Here is a 22,858-nt window from a genome sequence, read left to right on the forward strand (position 1 = left end):
CTTTTCTGGTACATTTAATATTTGATAAATATTGCTTTTTATTAGCAAAATGTGATTAAAATAATTTGCACTATTCTTGAACAAAAAGAAGCCTTAATACATGCTCTGTTTTTTGGAGCTATTTTTGCCACAACAAGTGCAAATTTTAATTTAGCCTTTTTTTTTTTTCTATAAATTGAAGCTTGAAGCTCAAGTTGTAATTTGTTAATGTCTCAGCTTCATGCTCCACTCATGCAGGGACCCTAACTTCAACAAATAAAATGATCTCTGGTTTTGTCCGGAATACTTCACCTTTTTTTTTTTCTTTTTTTTTTTTTTTTTTGAAAAACTTTAATCAGTACTTGGCCTGCTGGAAACGTGGCAGCAGGGGAGCACTGCTCTTGTGAATGTTCATTCATGGTTTTCAGAGCATGGCAGACTCGAGTATCCTCACATTGTCCGCTAAGAAAGTGCAGAGAAAATAGTTTTCCTGGGTGGTCCGACTCATTAATACACTCCGCACTTCTTGATTTACGGCTCACAGTTCAACTGCTGCCAATTAACGTGAAAACACGCAAAAAAAGAGAAGAAAATACAGAGTGGGAGGGAGGAGGAGGCCACTGAGTTTCCTCCTGTTGGCACAAAATGAACCTGCCCTCCAACGACCAGGTAGGAAATCACAAACTCAGAAACTTGCAGGAAAAAAAGACACAAAAATGAGCTAGAGGTTAAATATGTAGTGAACATACAGCAAAAACCAGACTTTAACTCGGGTTATTTCAAGTGCTGTGAATTGCATTATTCTGGTTTAGTGTCGTGACAGTCGTGTTTCCCCTGTTGCATAACTATTTATTTATTTATTTATTATTTATTTATTTATTTATTTACTCAGTTACTTAAATAAGAGACAATAAAGTACTAAAAACCCGCAGGCTGACGCTTTATTCAAAATGACGCAGCTTTTGTGCATGTTACTGTTTTTTAAATAAATAAATTGTCCTTTTTTTAAAAATGTCACATCATTCAGCTTTGCTCCATATTTCGTTTGGTTTAATTTTTAGTGTTTGTGTCTCTATGTATCATTTATTTTTGATTTTACAAGTATTAAAACTAGCAGTTATAACTCATAAAAAGGGCGCAGGGAGGTCAGAGAAATTAACATGAAACTAAAAAGGCTTAATCATGGCTTAATTTTGTTATTCTCATTAAGCAATAATAGACTGGAGTAACATTCAGTTGTCATTTCTGTTTCATAAGCTGCATTTCTAGGTTGCATTAGAGCCCTTTCTGCAGCTGTCACTTTTGCACCAAGTTCCAAAGAATCCACTAAAATCACCCAAACTGACAGTTTTCCTTTGCACCAACACTTTTCACTTTATTTTTCACTTCAGAGAGAAAATCGTTAAAACCTAAAACAAACTACTATAAAGATATTTCCATAAACAGGCAGAATGCAAGTTATATTGCAATTTTAGTCATCTAATGATGACTTCTTTGGAAGGAGACATGTCTTATGGGTAGGAAAGCTCAGTAAAGTTCATTATTGGGTGCTACATTACACCACATCATACTAAATTCTCTCTGCACTTTAATAACTTCATATTTTTAAGTTTTTTTTGCCATCAGATAATCACATTCTTCTCTCACAGAGGTAGAAAGTTCATCTATCTGTAAGCACTGGCTAATATTTCATACGTTGTGCCCCAGAGTCTGTTAAGTTATCGTTTTCTTTGTGTTTGCTCTCATCCCAGTAAAATCAGCAGCTGCCTGTTGAGGTCATGCACTGTTGCACGGTACCCTGTGACCTTGTCAAAAGCAATTGCCGTGGTAACACACGGCTATAGTTTTCCTCTCATCTTAAGACATAATCTCTTTAATTGGTGTCAAAGTTGGGGTCCTTATGGTGAAAGTCCTGAAAATACCCACAGACAGACACGCTCGCTTGCTGACACTTGGAAAAAAAAAACAAATAAATGAAACAGGGCCTCGTCAGTGTGGTGGTGAAACTTGTTAATCTATAGTGTGAGGTGGGTGTCACCGCAGGCCCTCCAGCCACTCCAGTCTGACAGGATCCTTCAACTTAAGTCAGTCCCATCTGACCCCGCAGACTATTCAACCCTTCTTCTTCTTCTTTTTTTTTTTTTTTTTTTTTTTTTTTTTTTACACCTGCTCAATTCCTACAATGTAGGCCAAGTTTAGATGACATGAGAGATTTGCTTTGAATCTCAACCACAGGAAGAAACTCATCTGATCATGTTGTGTGAAATCCTCTAGTTCATAAATTAAGACTGTGTGATAATAATTTACACAGACAGAGTTGTCTATGAGTAGATTTCACTATATTTTCTACTAAGGTAGCTCTCATTTTAATATCTTAGGTTGCATTACAGCAGGACTTCCTTATGAGCTTTAGATTTACATAGTACTTTGATTTGTCAAGTATTTAATTCACTGGATTAGTCAAAAATATTATAGCTGCAACAATTAGTTGATTAATCGATTAGTTACCAACTGTTAAATTAATCTGAAACTAGATAAAAAATCTGAAACTAGTCACTTTTTAGGAAGAAAATCTCCAAATTCACTGACTCCAGTTTCTCAAATGTCAATATTTTCTGGTTTCTTTAGTCCTCTAAATACCTTTGGTCGAGTCAAAACTAGAAATTTGAGGACGTCACCTTGGATTTTGGGAAATAGTGGTTGACATTTTTCACCATCTTCTGACATTTTATCGACTGAACAAAAAAATTGATTAATTGAGAAAATAATTAACTGATTTATCGATAATGAAAATAATAGTTAGTGGAAACCCTAAAAACACACATTCTCACTAGCAGATTTTACCTATAAATGTTTTTTTAATTGAAATGACAGAAAATGTACTGTATCACAGTACAGTATGGCCTCAGTTTGTTAAGTCCACTGAGCTACACAGCAGCCCTGCAGTAAACACTACCTTCATGAGGGTTATTTATCTGGGTGCTGTAGTCTGTGATGCCTGAATTGTCTTTCTAATCCTTAATCTACAGTTAGAGCTATAAATGTAGTAAATAAAATACAAGAAATACCGCCAAATTGACCATAAAGTTGACCATAAACACTTCTTTAAAACAGTTTCACATTATAACCTTCATAACGGTAACATTTTATTGCAAGGCTGATGTGCAAGACTGTACCTAATAAACTGGCAACTGAGTGTTTTTTGTTTTTGTTTTTGTGATACAAAGTTAAATATACAATGATAGAGGGTTTAATTCATATCATCCAGTCCCTCATCCAAATATATATGATATATATGATGATAACCAGGACAGCAGTGAATAACAGGCGGATGTTGAGCGCTGCCTGATGTGCTTCTTAGCGTCATGCTGGAAGACGTCTTCATATATCATGTAATTCTATAAATTCTATAAACACTGTGAAAATCAATAACATGAGCCGGGATCATGAATGAATCCTATGTTGCACCTGCAGAAAACGATGTTGCGGTTTGTCTGGAGGGCTACAGTTCAGCGTCAGGGTTACAGAAGCGGCCCTCCCATCCAGGCCTCAGAGATAGATGCCTAAATAATACACCTGAATATCAGCGTGCAGAGTTCAGCCCCGTTTTTTCTCACCTGTGATCTCTCGGCAGAATCGTGCTTTATCAAGGGGTTTCCCGGAGAGGACTGTGGAAATTGGACCCCGACTTAAACCAATTAAATCACTGAATAGCTCGTCCATAGGGAGGGTGACGGGGAAACCTTGAAGAATTCAAAAACACGTCGAATCATATATGTAACGTGACAGGACTTGACAAAGAGATGTGAGAGTTAAATTATTAACATTCGACATTTACCTGAATGCCGCTCACCTTTGCCACAGGAGAGTAGCGAGGAGAAAAAAAGAGGAGAATGTGGAAAACGCACGTCAATAAAACAGGAAATAAGGGGCTAAAAAATGCAAATAATCACTGGATGTGAATGTGTCCATTGAAGCACTCTTTTGGGTGCTAGCCCAATGCTCCCACTAATGGTCTGTTTCACTGAAGTAGCACCAGGAATGCTAACCTTCTCAATGCTTCACAACTCAGGGCAAGCATGGCAGCACTCCCATTTGTGTATGTGTGTGTGTGTGTGTGTGCATGTGTGTGTGCGCCTCGCTGTCATTATCCTTTCTCGGGAGGAAAAAAAAAAAAGAGAAAAAACTCAATCTAGCATACTCTTCCATCCTGTAATGAACAGGGACTACATATTTATGTTTTTGCCAGAGAACACTTGAAACACAAGAGGGGTTAAAGTAAAGAGAGGGGAGGTCTTTGGGCCATTTTCAATATTTCCCCCCTCTGTGCCCCATAGGGCAAGTGAGGGGGTGCTTCTTTACAATAATCAGGTGACCAGAGGAAAATAGTGTGGCCTTAACAAGCCCAAATTAAAAAAGAACATCATTTTCATTATGCAGTCAAACACAATTACAAGCAAATGTTTTCTCTGTGGAGCTGCCCCTGCTTTCAGGGTCTTTGTCCCTCGCTCCTTAGTGTGTGCAGAGAAAGGCCCCGGTGGTCAATGGGCAGCTGAGTGGCGTGTTCAGCGGAGGCCCACATCCTTAGCCCCCAGCGCAGAATGCGTTTTGTTAGAAGAGCAGCCATACATTCTGAGCAGATTTGTTGAATTAGAGAGCGCAGCGGGAGACAGGGAAGCGGGGGGTAAGTGATGGGGAGGACTTGTTGCTAGGTGACTGACATACAACTGCAGCATGCCAGTTTTCAGAGCTTGGCACTCCTTGTCTGTTTTCCTTTTTGTTTTGTTTTCTTCCTTATCACCCCCTCCCCGCCCCCCCCCTCCCTCTCTGCTCCACCCTCCCATCAATTCACTTGTCTAGCCCTCCTCGTCGCTGAAGTGTAGATAATAAAATGAAGAGAAAATAGACAAAACGGGGTGAATCATGGAGGATTCTACAGTACACCTCTAGCACCTACTAAGAACCCAGTCATCAGCTTTCAACTGTGTCGATACTTTAGAAACTTTACTGCTAAGTGTTGTGGGAAAAGAAAAAAATGCTTTTATGGGAAAAGTAAAGGTGGATTGCCTCTTTCTAATGTGCTAGTTAGTATAGAATCTGACATAAAGCATTAGCCTCATGGAGACACTTTGCGCTATCAGCATAAAAAAAAAAAGTCTTTTCCTGGGGCTGGTAAGTGACACACAAGGACAGGCAGGATTTCTCTGAACCCCCACCTCCCTACAGGCATCGCTGCTTGGGAGATTTGCCATTTGAAATCCTGATATTTTCAAATACAATCCGAGATATGCGCAAGGATTAGTTTGTATGTGTTGAAATCGAAATTCAGCCGATAATCAGAGCAAATACGGAGGTTATTTCGATTTTTTCTGACAGACTCATTGAATTTTCCTGAGCAAACACTTCCTTCAGCTCTCTCTTCATTCGACAAGTGTGTTGTCTATCTCCTGACCGCCTGACTTAGCAGTCTGACCACTTACCTTGTCAACCCCGTCACCGCATGTCAAGCATCTCAGCCCCATGCAGCCACACACTGGCCCTTTCAGTGGACTATCTGCAGACACAAGTTCAGACTGTGAAATGGAGAAGAAGAGTTTAAGCAGTTTCTTAATTTTCCACAAATAGTATTTTACTGCTCTTAAGTAGATTTAAGCTTCATAAGAGATTGATTTAATAATAGTAGGTTTTACATTAATGTTTACAAAGCTGTCAGTGTTGAGTCACAGTCACATGCACGATAGGCTTCATGCTTTATGTATTTTTTTTTTCTTTTTTTTTTTGCATCTGTCTTCGAGAGTATGAATACATAAAAAGAAATGACTGTGGCTGCTGGTGCTGCAGATTGTGGAGAGGCATAACCCGCACACTTCGTCTCCCCGTTTGTCTGAAAATGTATTACACTTTCAGAATTAGACTTTTTTTTCCCCATCATCTTTGAACATCACTTATTCATTCCATGCCAGCGTAGGGTGTAGAAATTCAGGGTCATCGGGATTTTTGATTTCCCCCGCAGTGTCACATTTATTTCAAGCTCTTTCTGAAGGTCAAAACCAAATACACCCAAACGAAAAAGCCATTGTTGATCTGTTTCTCCACCTCGTGCCTCCCTATTCCTTTTTACCAAGAAAGCATCTTTCTTCCTTTGTGCTGCCCGGGGCTTATGAGACTATCAGGGCACACCTGTGCCCTGAGGAAAATTCCCCTGCTCTCTCTAAAGCTGTATTATTCAGCACAAGGCCATGACAGTCAGTGTTTCTAAAAGCATTTGGAAGATTGTAAATGGTGATGCTAAAAACTGTCAGGAACCCACCAAGGCACAAAAAGAAGAAAGATACTGTATACAATAGCTTCCTTTTATATGTAGGAGGCCAACAAATTGTCTGAAACAGGATATAGGCTTCACATTTGATAGTAAAATAACCCTCAATGTAGCTCCTGGAAGCTGTGGAAACAGAGTAGTTTGCATATGTTGCTTTTGATATAATAAGGAGTGAAGATGTTTGTGAACTTACTGGAAATATTCCAGTAAATTATCTGGACTCTTTAAGATTTTCAGTGAATTTTGCCTCAGCTTTGACTCTTTATTTTTAGATCAGCCTTGGAATCTACAAAACAGAAAATTTAACATTCATTTTAATTAAGTGTTTGATATTCATGAGCAAATTAGAAGTATTATTTTGTTATTTGTTAGGTGTTAAATATGGATAATAAAATTTTAACCATTAGAATGAGTCAGCATTGCAGATGTGAAATATTTAATAAATTAAATATTTAACCAATTAAGTTTTTAGACATCTAAACATAACTAAATCATTGTAGAGCAATGTGCACTGCACGGGACTATTTTCTGTTCTCATGACTTTTTAGTTTGATTATTTTTCTACATTTACAGTGTTTATTTTAACTTTAGTTATTTTAACTGTAAAACTTGATTTCAGAGACTTTTCATTCACTGTTAGGTTGTACATTATCTCAGCTCAAAGCCTATATGGTTGTTTATTTTATCTTATTGGATTATCCAGCACATCTCTTTGGCTGGGCTCCCTACGACTTCCAAGCCAAGGTGGCATTAACACCGTCTCAGGTTTTACTGGCTCTGGCTCCCTGCTGCTGTCAGTGCTGATGTGCTGCAGCTTGCCAAACTTTTTGGCAGCACTTTAATGACACTGGATGCTGATGAGTCCACAAACATACTTGTATATCACATTCTTTAGCACTTACATGACTCGTACATTCAATTCTTTGATACATTTATAATCCAACCTTCATAGCTGATTTCAATATGGATTTTTTTTTTCTTTCTTGGGCTGAATGAAAAGAAAATGTTAATGGAACCAAACTGAGCTTGGGCTGCTTTCAGCGTCTGAATTAACACTGCCGTATCAACATCACCACGGCTCGCCTCTACCAAGGCTCACAGCCAGGACTTTTATTGATCATATCCTCTTCTTTTCTATGATATTATTTTAGCCTCGTTTGAAAAATCCACTGCTGACTTTGGTGTCTTATAGCTTGCTCATTTACATTGACCCGAATCCTCAGAGTGTCTGTTAAGTAGAATGATTTAATCTTCCCTGGCAGGAGCACCCAGAGCACCCCTCTGCTTACCCTCCGAACATGCATTTTTAATCAGTATATTAAGATGTCACATAACAGTCTGAGCTCATCACCAGTGCCGCTGGCCATAGCAGATATGGATTCGGCTATTTAGAATAGTATTAGACTCCGGCTGCTGGTTATTTAAGCGTATTCACTGAATGATGATGTGTAAAGTATATTTTTCCCCAAACGAGATGCATTCCAAATCCAGTTGCAAATGAAATGTAATATTTGTGTCTTCTTAAAAAGGTATTACAAGATAATATATTTTTTGTGCAACAGAGAAGGGCAGGGACCAGTGAGGAAATCATTTGACTCATCTTCTCAAGGTCTCTGAAGTCTCCACAGGGCCTTGTCCTTGTAGCACAAGACTGCTGATGCCACGCAGTGCACTGAGAGGGCTGCGCATGGATAAATATTTGAGTACGTGTGAGTGGCGAAAGCGAGATGACTCTCAGCCTGTCAGTTGTGTTTGGAGTCGTGGCATCAAGCAGGGACCTGCTCAGTGACACTGGGTAACTCAAGCAATGACATGAACACATACACATATACTTTCTCTCCCCCATCCCCCTCCTTCACCACTCTCTGTGTATCACACACACACACACACACACACACAGATAGCCCTGTCAGCTAACTCCTGTCAGAGGCATCACCCTCTAGGTACAGTGGTGAGCTATGTGCACACAGTGATCAGGCAGCTCGCCAGCTCTGCCTTCTCCTGCCTCTACCTAGACGACTCCCTTCATCCTAATGAGCTCTGTCAGAATGGCATTTGACATAAGCCATCAATAAAGCACAGCTGACAGACATTAAGACTCTGGAAATCCAGCATATCCCTGGCCTCTGCCCCCTGTAGTGGAAACAACTCCCAATTCTGAGTTGGTGCTCCCATGTGTGATTAGCCAGTAGATTCTTATAGATCTAATTTAGGGCTCATTCATATCCATGTTACACCAGTCTGAACATAATCTGTCACTTTTTCAGAATTTGTTTGGCCCAAATCTGTGTGCACTGACCATATTTTACAATATGCTGCATCTATGTTTGCAGATAGAAACCTTTTATTTTGCATTAAACTGTATTTAATGGATAAAAAATCCACTCCTTGACTGAAAAAAACAACCTCAGCCAATGAAAAACATTTCATTTTTCAATAGACACTGAGTGTAATTGTGCCGCATTGTACACAGAGGCTCTTCACAGACCTAAGCTGGGCTATGGCTCACAGATTGCTGCTCATCTGTGGTTTGCGCTAATAAAACACAAGGAACAAGTCTAGGAAACAATTCTGTTTTACAGAAACTACACTGTCAGAAACTTACTGTGATTTTTACAGTAACTTAACTGGCAGCAATTGATAAGAAACTTACTGTAATTTATTCTACATTAAGTTACTTGTCAATTGCTGCCAGTTAAGTTACTGTAAATATAAACACAGCACCAACTTTCTGTCCTCTAAAATCATTCTGTAACTCAAAAGGTCAACAAAGTTTTCAAATATATATATTACAAACATTAGCAAATGTTACAAAGACAACATTAAAAATCCAATATGTAAAAAGCTTGTTTAAATCTGTAACCACAGTTAAACAAATCTTCATCAAAAAAAAACTGATGTAATTTCTTAAGCCCACTACAAGTAAAAAGAAAATCAAATCACTGAACTTGACAATATACTAGACACTAATTTCCTTCAAACAAAATACTCTTGGGTAATCTGAACATGGATATGCAACTGTAGGAGATCATGTCATGTCACCAGGGTAGGCAGGTGTCCATAGAGTTTTTAAAATTGTGTTTGTGGATGTGTAGTTGTCTGTAAAGAGTTCAAAAGCCCACCTCGGTTCACTTTGTAACACAAGTCCGCTGGGTCAAAAGACTTTGCACTGCTGCTTTGTGTTCTTCATCAAATTGAATGACAGCTACTGTAGATGACAGTAAAATGAAAATGTTTTACTGTCTGTGTAATACCCAAGGTATGATCGAAACATGCAATTTAAGACAATCTAACATAAAAGCAAACTTTTGTAGAATAGGTTACACCCAACAAGATTTTAATTACCTACACTAAAAAACTTTTAAAGACATCTAAATAACAATCTTAGAAATCATGGGGAAAATGCAAATAAAAAGAATCTAAAGGAAATAAGATGTGATGTAAAAACGTTTGTGAGCAATACCTTTTGAACAGACTCCAGCGATGTCGTCATTTCCTCATGATATTCAACAGTGTATAGTAAAATGTGAAGAGGACAGCCAAGTGGTGATGAGGTCAGGTCTCCATCAACAGCATCCATTTGGTTGAACATAGGATCTCAGGTTCAGGTTCTCCTGATGAGTTATAGTCAAACACTGAAATTGACAACAATTCTATTACCTGAAATGCTATTTTCTCTGTGAAAACCAAGAAACTTACACAACAGAGACAACATTGTTTGTGTGAGTAGAAACTAATTACATCGACCTCTATATCCAGCTGGATAGAGTTGGATAAAGAGGACTCAATACAAAAATAAATACAAAAGCATCTTGGAACACAGTAATTTCACACAATTTGGTGGTAGACTATATTCTTCTTTGCCTCATTTTGCCACCTCTATCAGACCTAACTTCAGAGTAATTAGTTATTAAGTTACAGAGATGAAAAAAACAGGGTGATGTTAATGACCTGGGATAACAGTGCTGAGTTAGCCAGGGGGTGACACAGGCTAAACACACGTTACAGTGCTTTCACATACCCTATGAACACAGAAGATACAAAACTAACATCTGTAACGTTAAAGTATGTTGACAAGTTAGATTTTTACTGTTACATGAAGCTGTTTCAGTTTAACACAATGCACTCAGGTTAACTATGGATTTGTGTTAGCTAATAGACCAATAGCTAACGAAATAATGTTAGCACAACACACTTCTGAGCAGCCAGAGATCAATGTAAATAATTTAACTAGAAAAACTAGCTTGATGTAATGTCTGGTGTTAGTCAAGACTGAGTGTTTTACTGGTGAAGACACTTACTGATCAGCTGGTGATGTCTCTGTGACTCCTGCTGCTGCTGCTCCAGACTGTTTACTCCTCACCACACTGCAAGGAGTGCACTGTCCACACTGCAAAAATACACACACATATCAAAAATATAATATTTTAAACTCTTGGGGACTTGTGGTCTTCCATATCTTCCAGTGCAGATTTATGAATATTCCAAGTTTGTTGTGCCCTTAATTTCAGAGTAGTCTGCAGTCAAATGTTAAAGGACCAGTATGCAGGATTTAGTGGCATCTAGTGGTAAGGTTGCAGATTGCAACCACCTGAGCACTCCCCCCCCCTCCCCTTTCAAGCAAGTGGGAGAACCTACGATGGCCGCGAAACTTGTGAAAAACGTGATAGGCCCTCTCTAGAGCCAGTGTTTGGTTTGTTCATTCTGGGCTGTACAAACATGGTGGTGCAACACGGCAACCTTCACGGAAGGGGACCCGCTCCCTATGCAGATATAAAGGGCTCATTCTAAGGTAACAAAAACACAATGATTCCTATTCTCATGGGATTATACACAAATTAAAACATACTTATGAATATTATATTCCATTTCTGCTAAATATGTTTCGCTAGATGCCACTAAATTCTACACACTGCACCTTTAACTGGTAAAGTTAGAAAGCTGTAGGATGTCAGAAAGTCTACAATATCCATCAATGATACCATCTGACAACTTTACACCAAGCAAAAACAGACAAGAACACAAGCACTCTTAAAAAGAAAATACTTTAAGGTAAAAATAATAATAGTAATAATAATAATGTAGTTAATCCAAAAAGCTGTTGAGTCCCAAACCAGCTGCAGTGAAGAACTTTGGCGCCTAAACTGACAGTGACGCAGTTCAAATTTCAGATCATGTGATTTATTTCTTTGGCTCAACCAATCAGCTCATGACTTCATAGACAGCCTGTCATGACCTGATAAAAACTGAAACAAGGCCATCTTGAGGTATTTGAATTCATATAAAAAAAATATTATTTCAAACTAATATTTAAATTCTTTAATTTGCACCATTAATTTGAAGGTTTTATTTGAAAGTATCTTAGGATCTTAAAATTAGTGATTTTCTTTACAAAAGGGAAAAAACAGCTGCTACCTTAATTAAAATAGCATGATGGTTTTCTTTATTAGTATGAATATTATTGTGATTTTCTACAGTAAAATGATGGTTTCTGCAGTAGTATTAATATCACTGTGATTTTCTACAGTAGTATAATGGTTTTTGCGGTAGTGTGAGTATTACTGTGATTTTTATAATGGTACCATTATATAAGTATAATGGTTACTGTAATTTTATAATGTTTCTGCAGTAGTAAGAATTTTACTGTGATTTTCTACAGTAAAATAATGGTTTCTGCAGTAGTATTAATATTACTGTGATTTTCTACAGTAGTATAATGGTTTCTGCGGTAGTGTGAGTATTACTGTGATTTTTATAATGGTACCATTATATAAGTATAATGGTTACTGTAATTTTATAATGTTTCTGCAGTAGTATGAACATATTTCTACAGCAGTATAATGGTTATTGTGCTTTTCTACAGTTACATAATGGTTTCTGTAGTAGTATGACTATTACTGTGATTTTCTACAGTAGTATAGTGTTTACTGTGATTTTCTGCTGTAGTATGTTTACTGTGATTTTCTACAGTAGTGTGTTCACCACTGTTATTTCTACAGTTTTATGTTGATTATTGTGTTTTAGACCTAATACACAGTACTATACTGCAAAAGTGTTCACAATAATTAACTGTGCAGAAACACAGTAAATTACTGTGGATATCACAGCCATTTTTTTACAGTAATCACCTTAGAGGAGCCTTTTTGATCCTTAGTGTGGAGAGTGTAATGCAGTGATGAGTGTACCATTTACTATAAAGTAATTCTGAGCTCAGAGTGATGTCACTGCACTATGAGGGGCTTGGTATGAATCATTACCCCAAGCTAATGGATACAATTCAGGCTTCTGTGTTTATTATTCTTCTTAGTCGAATTGCCTGAAGATATGTAGATAGTTATTTGGGGAATACATACAAATAAATACATGAAATTAATCCTGCGTGCCATATCTGTTCAAGAAAGAGGTATTTGTATGTGATGTAGCTGCTGCTTTTTTTTACAAGCTTCTTTTCTACACCACATACAACACATTAAATCACACACATCCTAAAGAGACTATGTGTAAAGGTCACTGATGAAAAAGCTGCTATACTGCAGACAAAAGAGCAAAGTCTGTCGCTAGAAGAGACATTTATTGACAGTCATCTATGTGTGTGTGTGTGTGTGCATGCAGTAACTAGGAGGAGCAGAGGCTCTTAGACAATGTGAAGTGGAGGTGAGGCCCAGGCGGCATGGCTGCGGCGTTGTGACCTGTGCCCTGACTCACGCATCATGTAGCTCCCTGGTGCCAGAGGACCTCCTGACCATGATGAGTTTTGACTCCTGTCACCTTTGGGTGTTGTCAAGATCCTCTGACATGGACAGGATTTTGTTTTTTCTTTTGTTAGGTTTTTTTGGGGGGGTTGGGGGGTGGGAGGGAGTGCTTTTCTGCCGCCTAAAACGCTCTACGGGTGACCACTGTCCCCACCAGTGACGAATAGAGAGGAGAGACAGTGAGGAGGCAAGCACTTTCTCCATGGTTTACACAGGGGTGGACTTTACCATTAGGCATGGTAGGCAACTGCCTGGGGCCCAAGGACACCAAACAGCCATAGATTTATTATGATGTTTAGATAAGAAAAATATTGAATTATGTTACTATTCTAACATATGATAATTTACAAAAGGCGCCAAAGCACTTAAAAAAATATGCAACTGTATACTTCTACTTCAAAGGAAAACGTTGTACCACTACCTGAAAGATAAATGTTACATTGCAGGTTCAGATTTTACTCACAAAATATAACAAATGAAATATGATGCACTGTTATTGATTAAACTATTCAGCATCATATAAGAATTAAAAGCTCCACCTTGAACACAAGTTAAGTAATTTAAGTACATTGTGCTGATAATTCCTCTCTTTCACTCTTCACTTTTGAGTAAAAATTTGAATGCAGGACTTACTTTTGCAGTATTTTTACTGTGCAGTATTAATAGTTTTACTTGAGAAAAAAGTTTTGAGTACTTCTTCTATAACTGCCAATACCAGCATTTTGAAAATAAAGCAAGACAGAGTTTGCCTGGGACCACTAAATCACTAAATCTTCCCCTGGCTTTACAGACACAATCAAGACACCAAAAAGCAAATAACTGCCTGCCTGTTGTCATACACAGGCTGAATAACTGAAAAACTATTCGTAGAGGCTGATGATAATGCTATTACAAACTTAGTCAGAAACTTTCAATGCGCTCATAATAGATTTAAAGATTGGGATCTTTGGAGGTGTTATGTAAAAAAACCCCCTGATATTCTTTCTAGTGCAGAGCTGATGCATTGTAAAGTGTTTGATAGTGAATACGATAGAAAAAAGGGAGACAGAGATAGTGTGTGGGTGGTTGCAGAGGAAGGTCTAAAGACCAAGCATTCAATCAACCCACCTGTTTTGACAGTTCGTCAGCAGCTGCATCAATACAGCACATTCACTGAAAAGCTTTCCTTGATTTTGTTAAATATCTTCTCATACAGTGCCGAACCATTGTTACGGACATTAAAAAACACCGATTTTGGACAGTTTACGTTCATCCATCACTGCACAGTTGCAGTTCACTGTGCCTGAAAACCAAGGAGTGATTGAAAAGAAAAGCACACCACTGGACGCCAATTTTATATATGTTCGGCATGTGGAAAATCACTTACTGCTGTGTTCAGTTTCAAGCATGCTGTAGCCTATATGACTTGTGTGAACAGAGGATTTACTGTTCATAATTACCAGGGTGGCATTTTAGCTCTAACAGCGAAATGCTGCCTCGCACACACAATCACTTTGTTGTGCAAGTGCTGTTGGTGATGCATGCATTTGTTCATTTGCTATTTCTGCTCTCTATCGCTCTGCCTCTCACACAAATACTCACAAACACTGGTAATATATAGTGGCGGTGTGCAACATGTGCTCTCCCCAGTTTTCATTTAGCCCTTTATCTGGCCAGAAATTGACTGCATTCAAGAGTGGAATGGATGTAATAATTGCATGCACTCTGTAACATGCTTTGTAAATGTGTTTCCAAAAAAAAAAAAAGAAAGAGAAAAAAGAGGGGGGGAAAGGGTCGGATTCAAGGTATTCCTAATGGCTTCTGTCAAGGATTCAAGCTTCAGTCTCTCAGTGTTTGTTTGTTTGCAACGTAGTTCTCTCACTTACATTTGCGACCTAGGGGGGGGGTGACATGAAACATGGGAGTTTCTGGGAAACCTTCGATACAGGGTCTCATTTTATATTGCATGAAAATTCAATCAAGTTACATTTTCAGGCCGCGGATGGTTAATAAAGCCTGGCATCACGTGCACGAACACGGCAGAGAGTTACACAACAGAACATCTTTTTGACCGAGGTGTAATGGCCCTCTCGCTTTTGTGTGGCCTCGCAGCGTATATGCGATGTACTGTTCTGTCGGTAAAATTACTCTTCTTTTCATGGCAGCATTGTGTATAAACTCCATTGTGGATATTCGGAGTTGCTGTCAATCTCACGTTTGAAATAGGCATTATGGAATTACACAGCTACGCCGTGCTAGTGTGAATTGGCTTAGTGGATATAAGGTCAAATATCACGTGCACTGACTATAATAACAGTGTTCTTGGCTGTGCTGCTGTGTGTATATGTGCCCTGTGAAACAAAAGCTTGGGGGGAGGAGTATGTGTGTCAGGACAGGGCCGGCCATGTGTGTGCGCCCCCACGCTGACTGCTGCAGTGCATTGGCTCTCCTCTATCCGTGTCAGCAGGGCTGTGTGACTGAGAGAGAGAGAGAGAGAGAGAAAGAGAGAGAGAGGGAGAGAGAGAGAGAGAGAGAGAGAGGCACTGGATTACGTACACTAGGGGCCAATGGGTCACTGGATAAGAAGTCTTCTCTGTTACCACAAATCCACAGATTAAACGCAGCGTCGAGAGCTAGTGCTGCCCCGAGGGCAAATGGGTCTGAAAACACGACTCTCAGAGAGCTTTGGCTTAACCCTCCTGTCACTGTTGGAGCCACGAGGCAACGTATGAACGAAGTGACTCCTCTTTAAGTCCTGCTGCAACGAGGCTGGCCTTTAAATACATCCGGGTCATCCAGGGGTTATGGGGAATGTTGCTGACATGATATCTTAATTGGAAAGTTAATCCTGTGTGCAGGGACAGCTGACTTTAAGTTAAAACAGTCTGTCATGCGGAGAGAAGTCAACAAAAACACTCGAGCCATGCAGGCAGCTCTGTGCACTTGCACATCAATGTTTGCATCCCTCCGTCTTTGCCAAGCAGAAGTGCCCACCCGCCCCAGGCAACCAACAGCATACATCAGCATTGTGTAGCACTGTTTTACATCACCGTCTGCCTCCTCTTGAAGTGCTTTAAACAGGCTTCGCAGACACATCAAATGATATTTACAGTAACAGTTAAGGTGATATTAATGTGTTTCCGATCTCAGATTTACCAGCGATGTTTGATGCAAGCAAACTCTTTAGTGCGCCTGTTCGCATACATCTTCTGTGGGCTGAATATGGATGTTGAAGAGCAGCAGTGATACGGGGGAGGGCAGATGGAGAGAGAGAGAAAGGTAGTGTAGGTCTGTATGGGATAGTGGCAGGATGGCTGTTGGTGACAGGCTCTTGTAGCGTCTCGTCTGCTCCAGTGATCCCAGGGAATCTGGGTCATTTCCAGCCTGTTCACATGTAACTATTCCCCACTCCTTCCCTCCCCTCTGCCCGTGGCAAGCTACGACCCAGCTACATGCTAATGATGACACAAAGTAAATGTACTTGTCTCTTATCGTGAATTGAGAGAAAAGTGAGCATGTGTGTGCGTGTGCAGCAGGGTGCATCACACGCTCGGTGTTGTATCATTCCTCTCTTCACCTTGTAGTCCTCTTTCTGCTGCAGACATACACCTTCAGAAACACATGTCCATCTTGCCATTTTTCCCCCCACAAGCTTCTTCTCAAACTGTTAAATGCAGAGATGCTGATTGTGTCCATGAAGTGAAACGGAGCCTTTAATGTTCTTCACGGTTTGTTAAAAATATACACAATAATAAACAAGATTGTAGTGTTATTTTACTTTCATTTGAAAGCCAATTCATATTTCCGAGATTCAAAGTTCATTCTTGTGCTTGCACTTGACCAAATAATCTCACTTAAATGTTTAGCTTTTGTGGAGCTTTCGATAATATCTCATGATCTTCATCAGCAGGCAGAGTTTGGTCATTGAATTGTATTTTTTTTTCTTTTTTTCCCTGAGGACTTCTTGTAATATATATATTGCTTCCAATTGGTTAAATTAAGAAGCGTTCTGCTGCCGTCTAACATCTACAGAGGGTGGACAAAATAACAGGAACACCTGACAATATAGGCCGAAGGCAATAATCCTGCAATTATACAATATTTTCTTTTTGCGGCTGTATTAGAGAAGTGTTGATCCAATTTCCTTTTTCAGGCCTCAGTTTGTGTTATTGTTCTGGATTGGATTATATTGTGAGGTGTTTCTGTTATTTTGTCCCCCCCCCCTCCCCTCCCTCACCCACCACCCAACTCACACCCCTATCTCATTTAAACAAGCGTGCATCTTCCTCACCTGATCTCCAGACTCATCTTTCAGAGATTTTAATATGTGTGGTTATAACCATTCACACACACACACAAACATAAATAAGTGAATCTTCATTAAAATAATAAAAACAGAGACAATAGACATCTGCAAATCACCCACAGGTCTAACACAGAAACACACAACAGCATCAAATTCTGTTTTGTATGACAGAGGACTGTCTGATGAGATGGCAGTGGGATCCATGAAACAAATGGACAAAAGAAGAGAAAAAAAAATGGATGTGTTTGAATGAGATCCACTGTGTTGCTGTGCTGAATCTGCGGAGATATTGGTGTCAGGAGGCCTACTATCTCCTGACACAGTGACATAGGCCTGGACTCATGAAGATACAGTAGAGCCTATACCAACTGAGCATATTTAGCATTTCATATCATAGATTATGGAAGGTAAATAAGGACATTAAATAGAGAAAAGAAAAACATAAAATGAGATCACTTGAACAAATTAATGAATTAATTAAATGGCGTCTCTTCCCACAAGATAAACTTTTAACATAGACACCTGCCACAAATTCACTATGAGAAAAAAATGTGTCCGGACATATTTTTGTCTTATAAATGTTTAAACAGTGCCTATAAGCTATAGACGTGTTGCTTACAGAGCAAAGTCTGCAATTGTTATTTCCAGCCCTCCGTTTAAGAGGTCAAAAACTCGCCTATATTTTATTGATGCGCGCTTCCTAGAAAAAGTCTGAGTCCTTGTAAATTTAGGTTGGGACTGGCAGCCTGCAAGGATGAAATATTTACAGATAGCTAAATATTTCAGACCAGCACCTTGTCAGTCGCCCTCGCAATTTACTTCCACTGCTGCATCTGATGGAGGTCTTATCCTTTATTTACCAATAGCCTATATTTACCGGCTGGTGTAATAGCATGGGTGAATGAATGGTGACCCTGATAGACAAATCTTTAATCATCCTATAATCCGTTCATTGCTCTTCTTCCATAGTGGCCACTATCTTCAATACATTACAATAAATTTCATAAAAATGACGAGGCCTAATAGGCTGTATTTGTTTGTCAGAGCAGGGTTATTTCTAACAAACAAATAGCCCACATCAACATGATATGCAAATTTTGAGATCTGGCTTCTGGATTAAGATTTTTTTTTTTTTAAATCTGCAATGATGATGCGGACTCCAGTAAACCAGCAAGAGAATGAACAGCTTCCTGTGCAGAAGGCGTTTCATAACCCCGCATCATGAGTCTATAATTCATGCAAAAAGAGCCAGAAGGGGATTCAGCTCTGTGCGGCTTGTGTGCGTGCATGCGTGCGTGCGCGTGCACGAGAGAGAGAGAGAGAGGGAGAGAGAGCGAGAGAGAGAGTGCGAAGGGGGGGTGGAGAGGAGGGGGGGTATCTGTGAAAATAATATCAGGCTTTTCCGTCAGAATGAACTTTACTACTGTATCCAGCCATGAAATAATCTGACCCGACACTTCAAACCATCTGCGCTATCTATCCGCCCTCTTATTTACTAAATCAGCCTGTGCACAAAACGGAGTGTGTCTGATACTAAAGCCGAGTAGCCTGGCAGGGCCATGATAATCCTATATACACAAATATAACGTGTCTCTTCTGCTATGTTTACAGCCTCCCTCTCTGCGCTGAAGCTGTCGGCAGTGATGGAGCCCGGTGCTACTGTATATAAAAAGGTACACACAACACAGCTGCCAATATAACAGCAATCAATTAGCCTGTGTTTTCAAAAACAACAAGAAAAAAAGCATTTAGGCCATTCATGCTCCCGCCCCCCCATAAAAGAGCATGCATCATCACAACTTAGGGTCTGATATAATTTATTATGATAAATAATTAAAGATTACGTGGGATTGAAAAATGCGGAAAGCCTCATGTTCAAGGTTGGCTGCAAATTCGCAGCCCTGTTGAAATAAAGGACATATTGACCAGTTTAACTTCTGCATTGATACACGATATAGGCATTTAATCATTTGAATATTAAAAAAACGAACTAAAGGCTAATTTTATTTTTTTAAATGAAGGCATACATTAAAATTCTAGCTATAGAAACCCCTATGGGTTTATGATATGGGAATATTAGAGTATTATAGGCCCAGTGGGACTAAAGTGAATTAAAAAGATTGCCTTAAATCGCAGTTTATCGGGTCTGCAGATACAGTGTTATTGTAAATTGTTGGGAATGTTATGTTTTGTCTAAAATTGCTATAATATTATCTACTGATTTTCCCCTAAAGGCAGGACAGGGGAGCCTGGATGGATGTGGCATTTTGCAGGGTAAAGCCTGTTTGAAGAGCTCTAAAGGGAGAGTGAGCTGAGCGTGTTTGCACTTCACTATATAGACTGAAGAGTCTTTCTGTAACACAAAGGCAGAGGGTGTTTGCAAAGCACGGCGGGGCAGCTAAACGTTTGAAGACGCGAAGCAAAAAGGTCAAAATGTTTATATTATTTTTTTTGAGAAGGGAGGTGCTGAGATCTCCTTTCCGCCTGATTGGCCGAACTTGACAGTGATTGACGTGCAGCCATGGCAACCAGGCAGCCAATCTGCCAAGTCCAATAGGAAATCATCGGAGGGGGCTTGACTGTCTTTTTCTCCCCCCTTAAAAAATACATCTCGGCTCCGGCTTTAATTCTTTCGTACTTTCAATCCCAGCCTACCTTGAAAAATACATCGCGGCTCCGGCTTTAATTTTCTTGCACCCTCAGCCGTTTGCCTGCCAAGTTTGCCCAGCCTGAGGATGCGGTAGCCGGTTCCCCACGCAGCATCGTTCCTCCTCCGCGGCGTTTTTTGGCGTTTGCGTTTTTCACGGCTGGTCAGACGATTGGTTCGGTAACTTTGGGATTGCCTTGTTTTTTTGGAGGGGGGTCCCTTGGATTGCCTCGGCGCACGGGAAGAAGAAGAAGAAGAAGAAGAAGAAGAAGAGGGAGAAGAAGGAGTCGACGCGGAGGAGAGAGAGAGGAGAAAGGAGGGGGAGAGGGAAACACAGGAGAAGCCTCCATGTTTCAGCTGCCCATCTTGAATTTCAGCCCCCAGCAGGTCGCCGGGGTCTGCGAGACTCTGGAGGAGAGCGGGGACGTCGATCGCCTCGGCCGCTTCCTCTGGTCGCTGCCCGTCGCCCCGGCGGCCTGTGAGGTCCTCAACAAGAACGAGTCGGTGCTGAGGGCCCGGGCCGTCGTCGCCTTCCACACCGGCAATTTCCGTGAACTCTACCACATCCTGGAGAACCACAAGTTCACCAAAGAGTCGCACACGAAGCTGCAGGCGCTGTGGCTCGAAGCGCACTACCAGGAGGCTGAGAAGCTGCGGGGACGCCCGCTGGGGCCGGTGGACAAATACAGGGTGCGGAAGAAGTTCCCGCTACCCAGAACCATATGGGATGGAGAGCAGAAAACCCACTGCTTCAAAGAGAGAACCCGGCACTTGTTAAGAGAATGGTATTTGCAGGATCCCTACCCGAATCCCAGTAAAAAGAGGGAGCTTGCACAGGCTACAGGACTTACACCCACACAAGTAGGAAACTGGTTCAAAAATCGCAGACAAAGAGACAGAGCAGCGGCTGCGAAGAACAGGTAGGCTGCATGCATCTTTTGGATGGTTTCTGATCATGATAGCTGCCTGAACTAACTAAAAAAAACACAATGCATCCTGACTATATATGCTTCATGCAATTTAACAGACAGTCAGTTCATGATAGTAAAATAGGCCGTAACCCACATGGGGTTCAGCCATTCAACTCTGACACAACGTCTCTGGATATTAGATTCAGAATCATCCTGTAATCCTAAAATCAGCGGGCTTTTTTCTTTTCTAATAGGCCCAAATCACGCTTAAAACATCATGAAATTGTGTTTTCAGGGAGCTGAAATGCAGGAAATGTGTGCCAGCTGTGGTGACAATAATACAACAATGACTTTCTATAATTTCCGTGAATGCACTTGAAAACAAAGCTGTGAACAAATGGGTTTAATTTTTTTTTACTTTTAACACAATACTGATGAAAAACAATGCAGGATAACATGAAGAGTAAACTACATTAATGTACTATTTACTCTTAGTTGATTGTTATTGCATCAGTAGACCAATGCTATAATAATGATATGAATAATAATAATAATAACAATAATAATAATAATAATAATAATAATTAATAATGTACTTTAAAAGGTAATTTGGTGTTATTGCTAATTACTATTGTATCTGAGAGGCCTGTTGCAGTGTGTGTTGAATTCATAGCTGTATTGGTCACCTTTAATAAAGCTAAAATAACCTGTAATTTTCTATTGAGTGGTTTAAGCAATATTTTTAATACTGAGGTTCATGTCTAAATCTTGTGTTGACTTATTGTAATATTCAAATCATATATCAGGCTAAACAATTTGAGTTTTATTTGTGGCACTTGAACAAAATCTAAAATCCATCAGAGCAGTATTTATTTTTGATATTTTCAGGCGTGCACTCTGTAGCAAAGCTATTTCCAACTGATTTAGTTCAATATTCAGTACTTTCTAAAAGAGAAAATGAAAATGGTGTCAGTGCGCTGATGTATTTGTTTTTTCAGACAGAAGAAAATTACATTTCATAAATGTGTCAATAAAATGAGCCTCTAGAAACTGTTTTGCAGCTAGACAATTTTCTCATCTCATTTCATTCTCTTGTTTTCAGAATACACTGATATATATATATATATTTATTATGATGCTGTAAATAATAAACCGCGCGCTGTCAGCTGTCCTGGTTTTCATGTCATGCTGTCTCTCTGTCCTCTGCAGGCTCCAGCAGCAGGTCCTGTCCGGCGGCTCGGTTCGCTCCCTGGCGGACGAGGACGGCACCGTGGACCGTCTGGGGAACTCGTCCAGTCCGGAGGCCAGTCTGTCCAGCAAAGCAGCCGCCTCGGCCATCTCCATCACCTCCAGCGACAGTGAATGTGACATCTGACGGGCAGATCGACGGTGTTTGATGAATTGAAAAGGGGATACGAGTGAAAGACAATCTAATAAAACAAGTCATAGTGCCTCCGTTGAGTTAAAACACAAACACACACACACACACACACACACACACACACACACACACACACACATACACACACGGACACAAACACACACACACATACACACACACACACACACACACACACACATACAAGGATATATGACGGCTGCCAAAACATGAGGAGATCTGTGATCTGCGGCGGACTGCCCGTCTTTATCCTTTAGGCCTATACTTTCGTATTGTTTGCGTTTTACCCACGTGTGGATAACTGAACTTAATACGGACGAAACATATTTCACGGACTAATAAACCAACGCCCCGAGATGAAAAGTAAAAAAAAAAAGAAGAAAACATTTAAAAAAAAGGGATGAAGGCATCCGAGCGCCTAACCTGCTGTTCTCTGTGGGTATTTCATGTTGAAAAAGAACTGTGATATTTTTACTTTACTTTCAAAGTTTTATAAATAATGTTTATTTGCCTATTTAAAAACGATCTGCTCTGTCTCTTCGAATTTCATATTCATTTGCTTGGTG

General features: G+C 39.9%; 1 protein-coding gene and 1 long non-coding RNA gene across 3 annotated transcripts; one reads left to right on the forward strand and one right to left on the reverse strand.

The window, feature by feature from the left end:
* Positions 1-304: 304 nt before the first annotated feature.
* On the forward strand, positions 305-22,657 carry LOC122999012 (homeobox protein SIX6). 2 transcript variants are annotated; one of them, XM_044376075.1, is made up of 4 exons: positions 305-648; positions 18,947-19,008; positions 19,570-20,902; positions 22,103-22,657. In XM_044376075.1, the coding sequence occupies exons 3-4, from the start codon at positions 20,331-20,333 to the stop codon at positions 22,266-22,268; spliced, it is 738 nt and encodes a 245-aa protein (XP_044232010.1). In that variant the 5' UTR covers positions 305-648; positions 18,947-19,008; positions 19,570-20,330; the 3' UTR covers positions 22,269-22,657. The 2 variants fall into 2 exon arrangements, with proteins under 2 accessions (XP_044232010.1, XP_044232011.1); XM_044376076.1 differs by having other exon boundaries at positions 20,194-20,902.
* LOC122999013 lies at positions 8,764-10,682 on the reverse strand. The gene is made up of 3 exons (XR_006407561.1): positions 10,600-10,682; positions 9,762-9,912; positions 8,764-9,506 (listed from the first exon to the last, which is right to left on the reverse strand). It is a non-coding gene; the product is annotated as an uncharacterized LOC122999013 (long non-coding RNA).
* Positions 22,658-22,858: the final 201 nt, after the last annotated feature.

This window comes from Thunnus albacares, chromosome 15 (assembly GCF_914725855.1).
Source record: "Thunnus albacares chromosome 15, fThuAlb1.1, whole genome shotgun sequence".
Lineage (NCBI taxonomy): Eukaryota > Metazoa > Chordata > Actinopteri > Scombriformes > Scombridae > Thunnus > Thunnus albacares.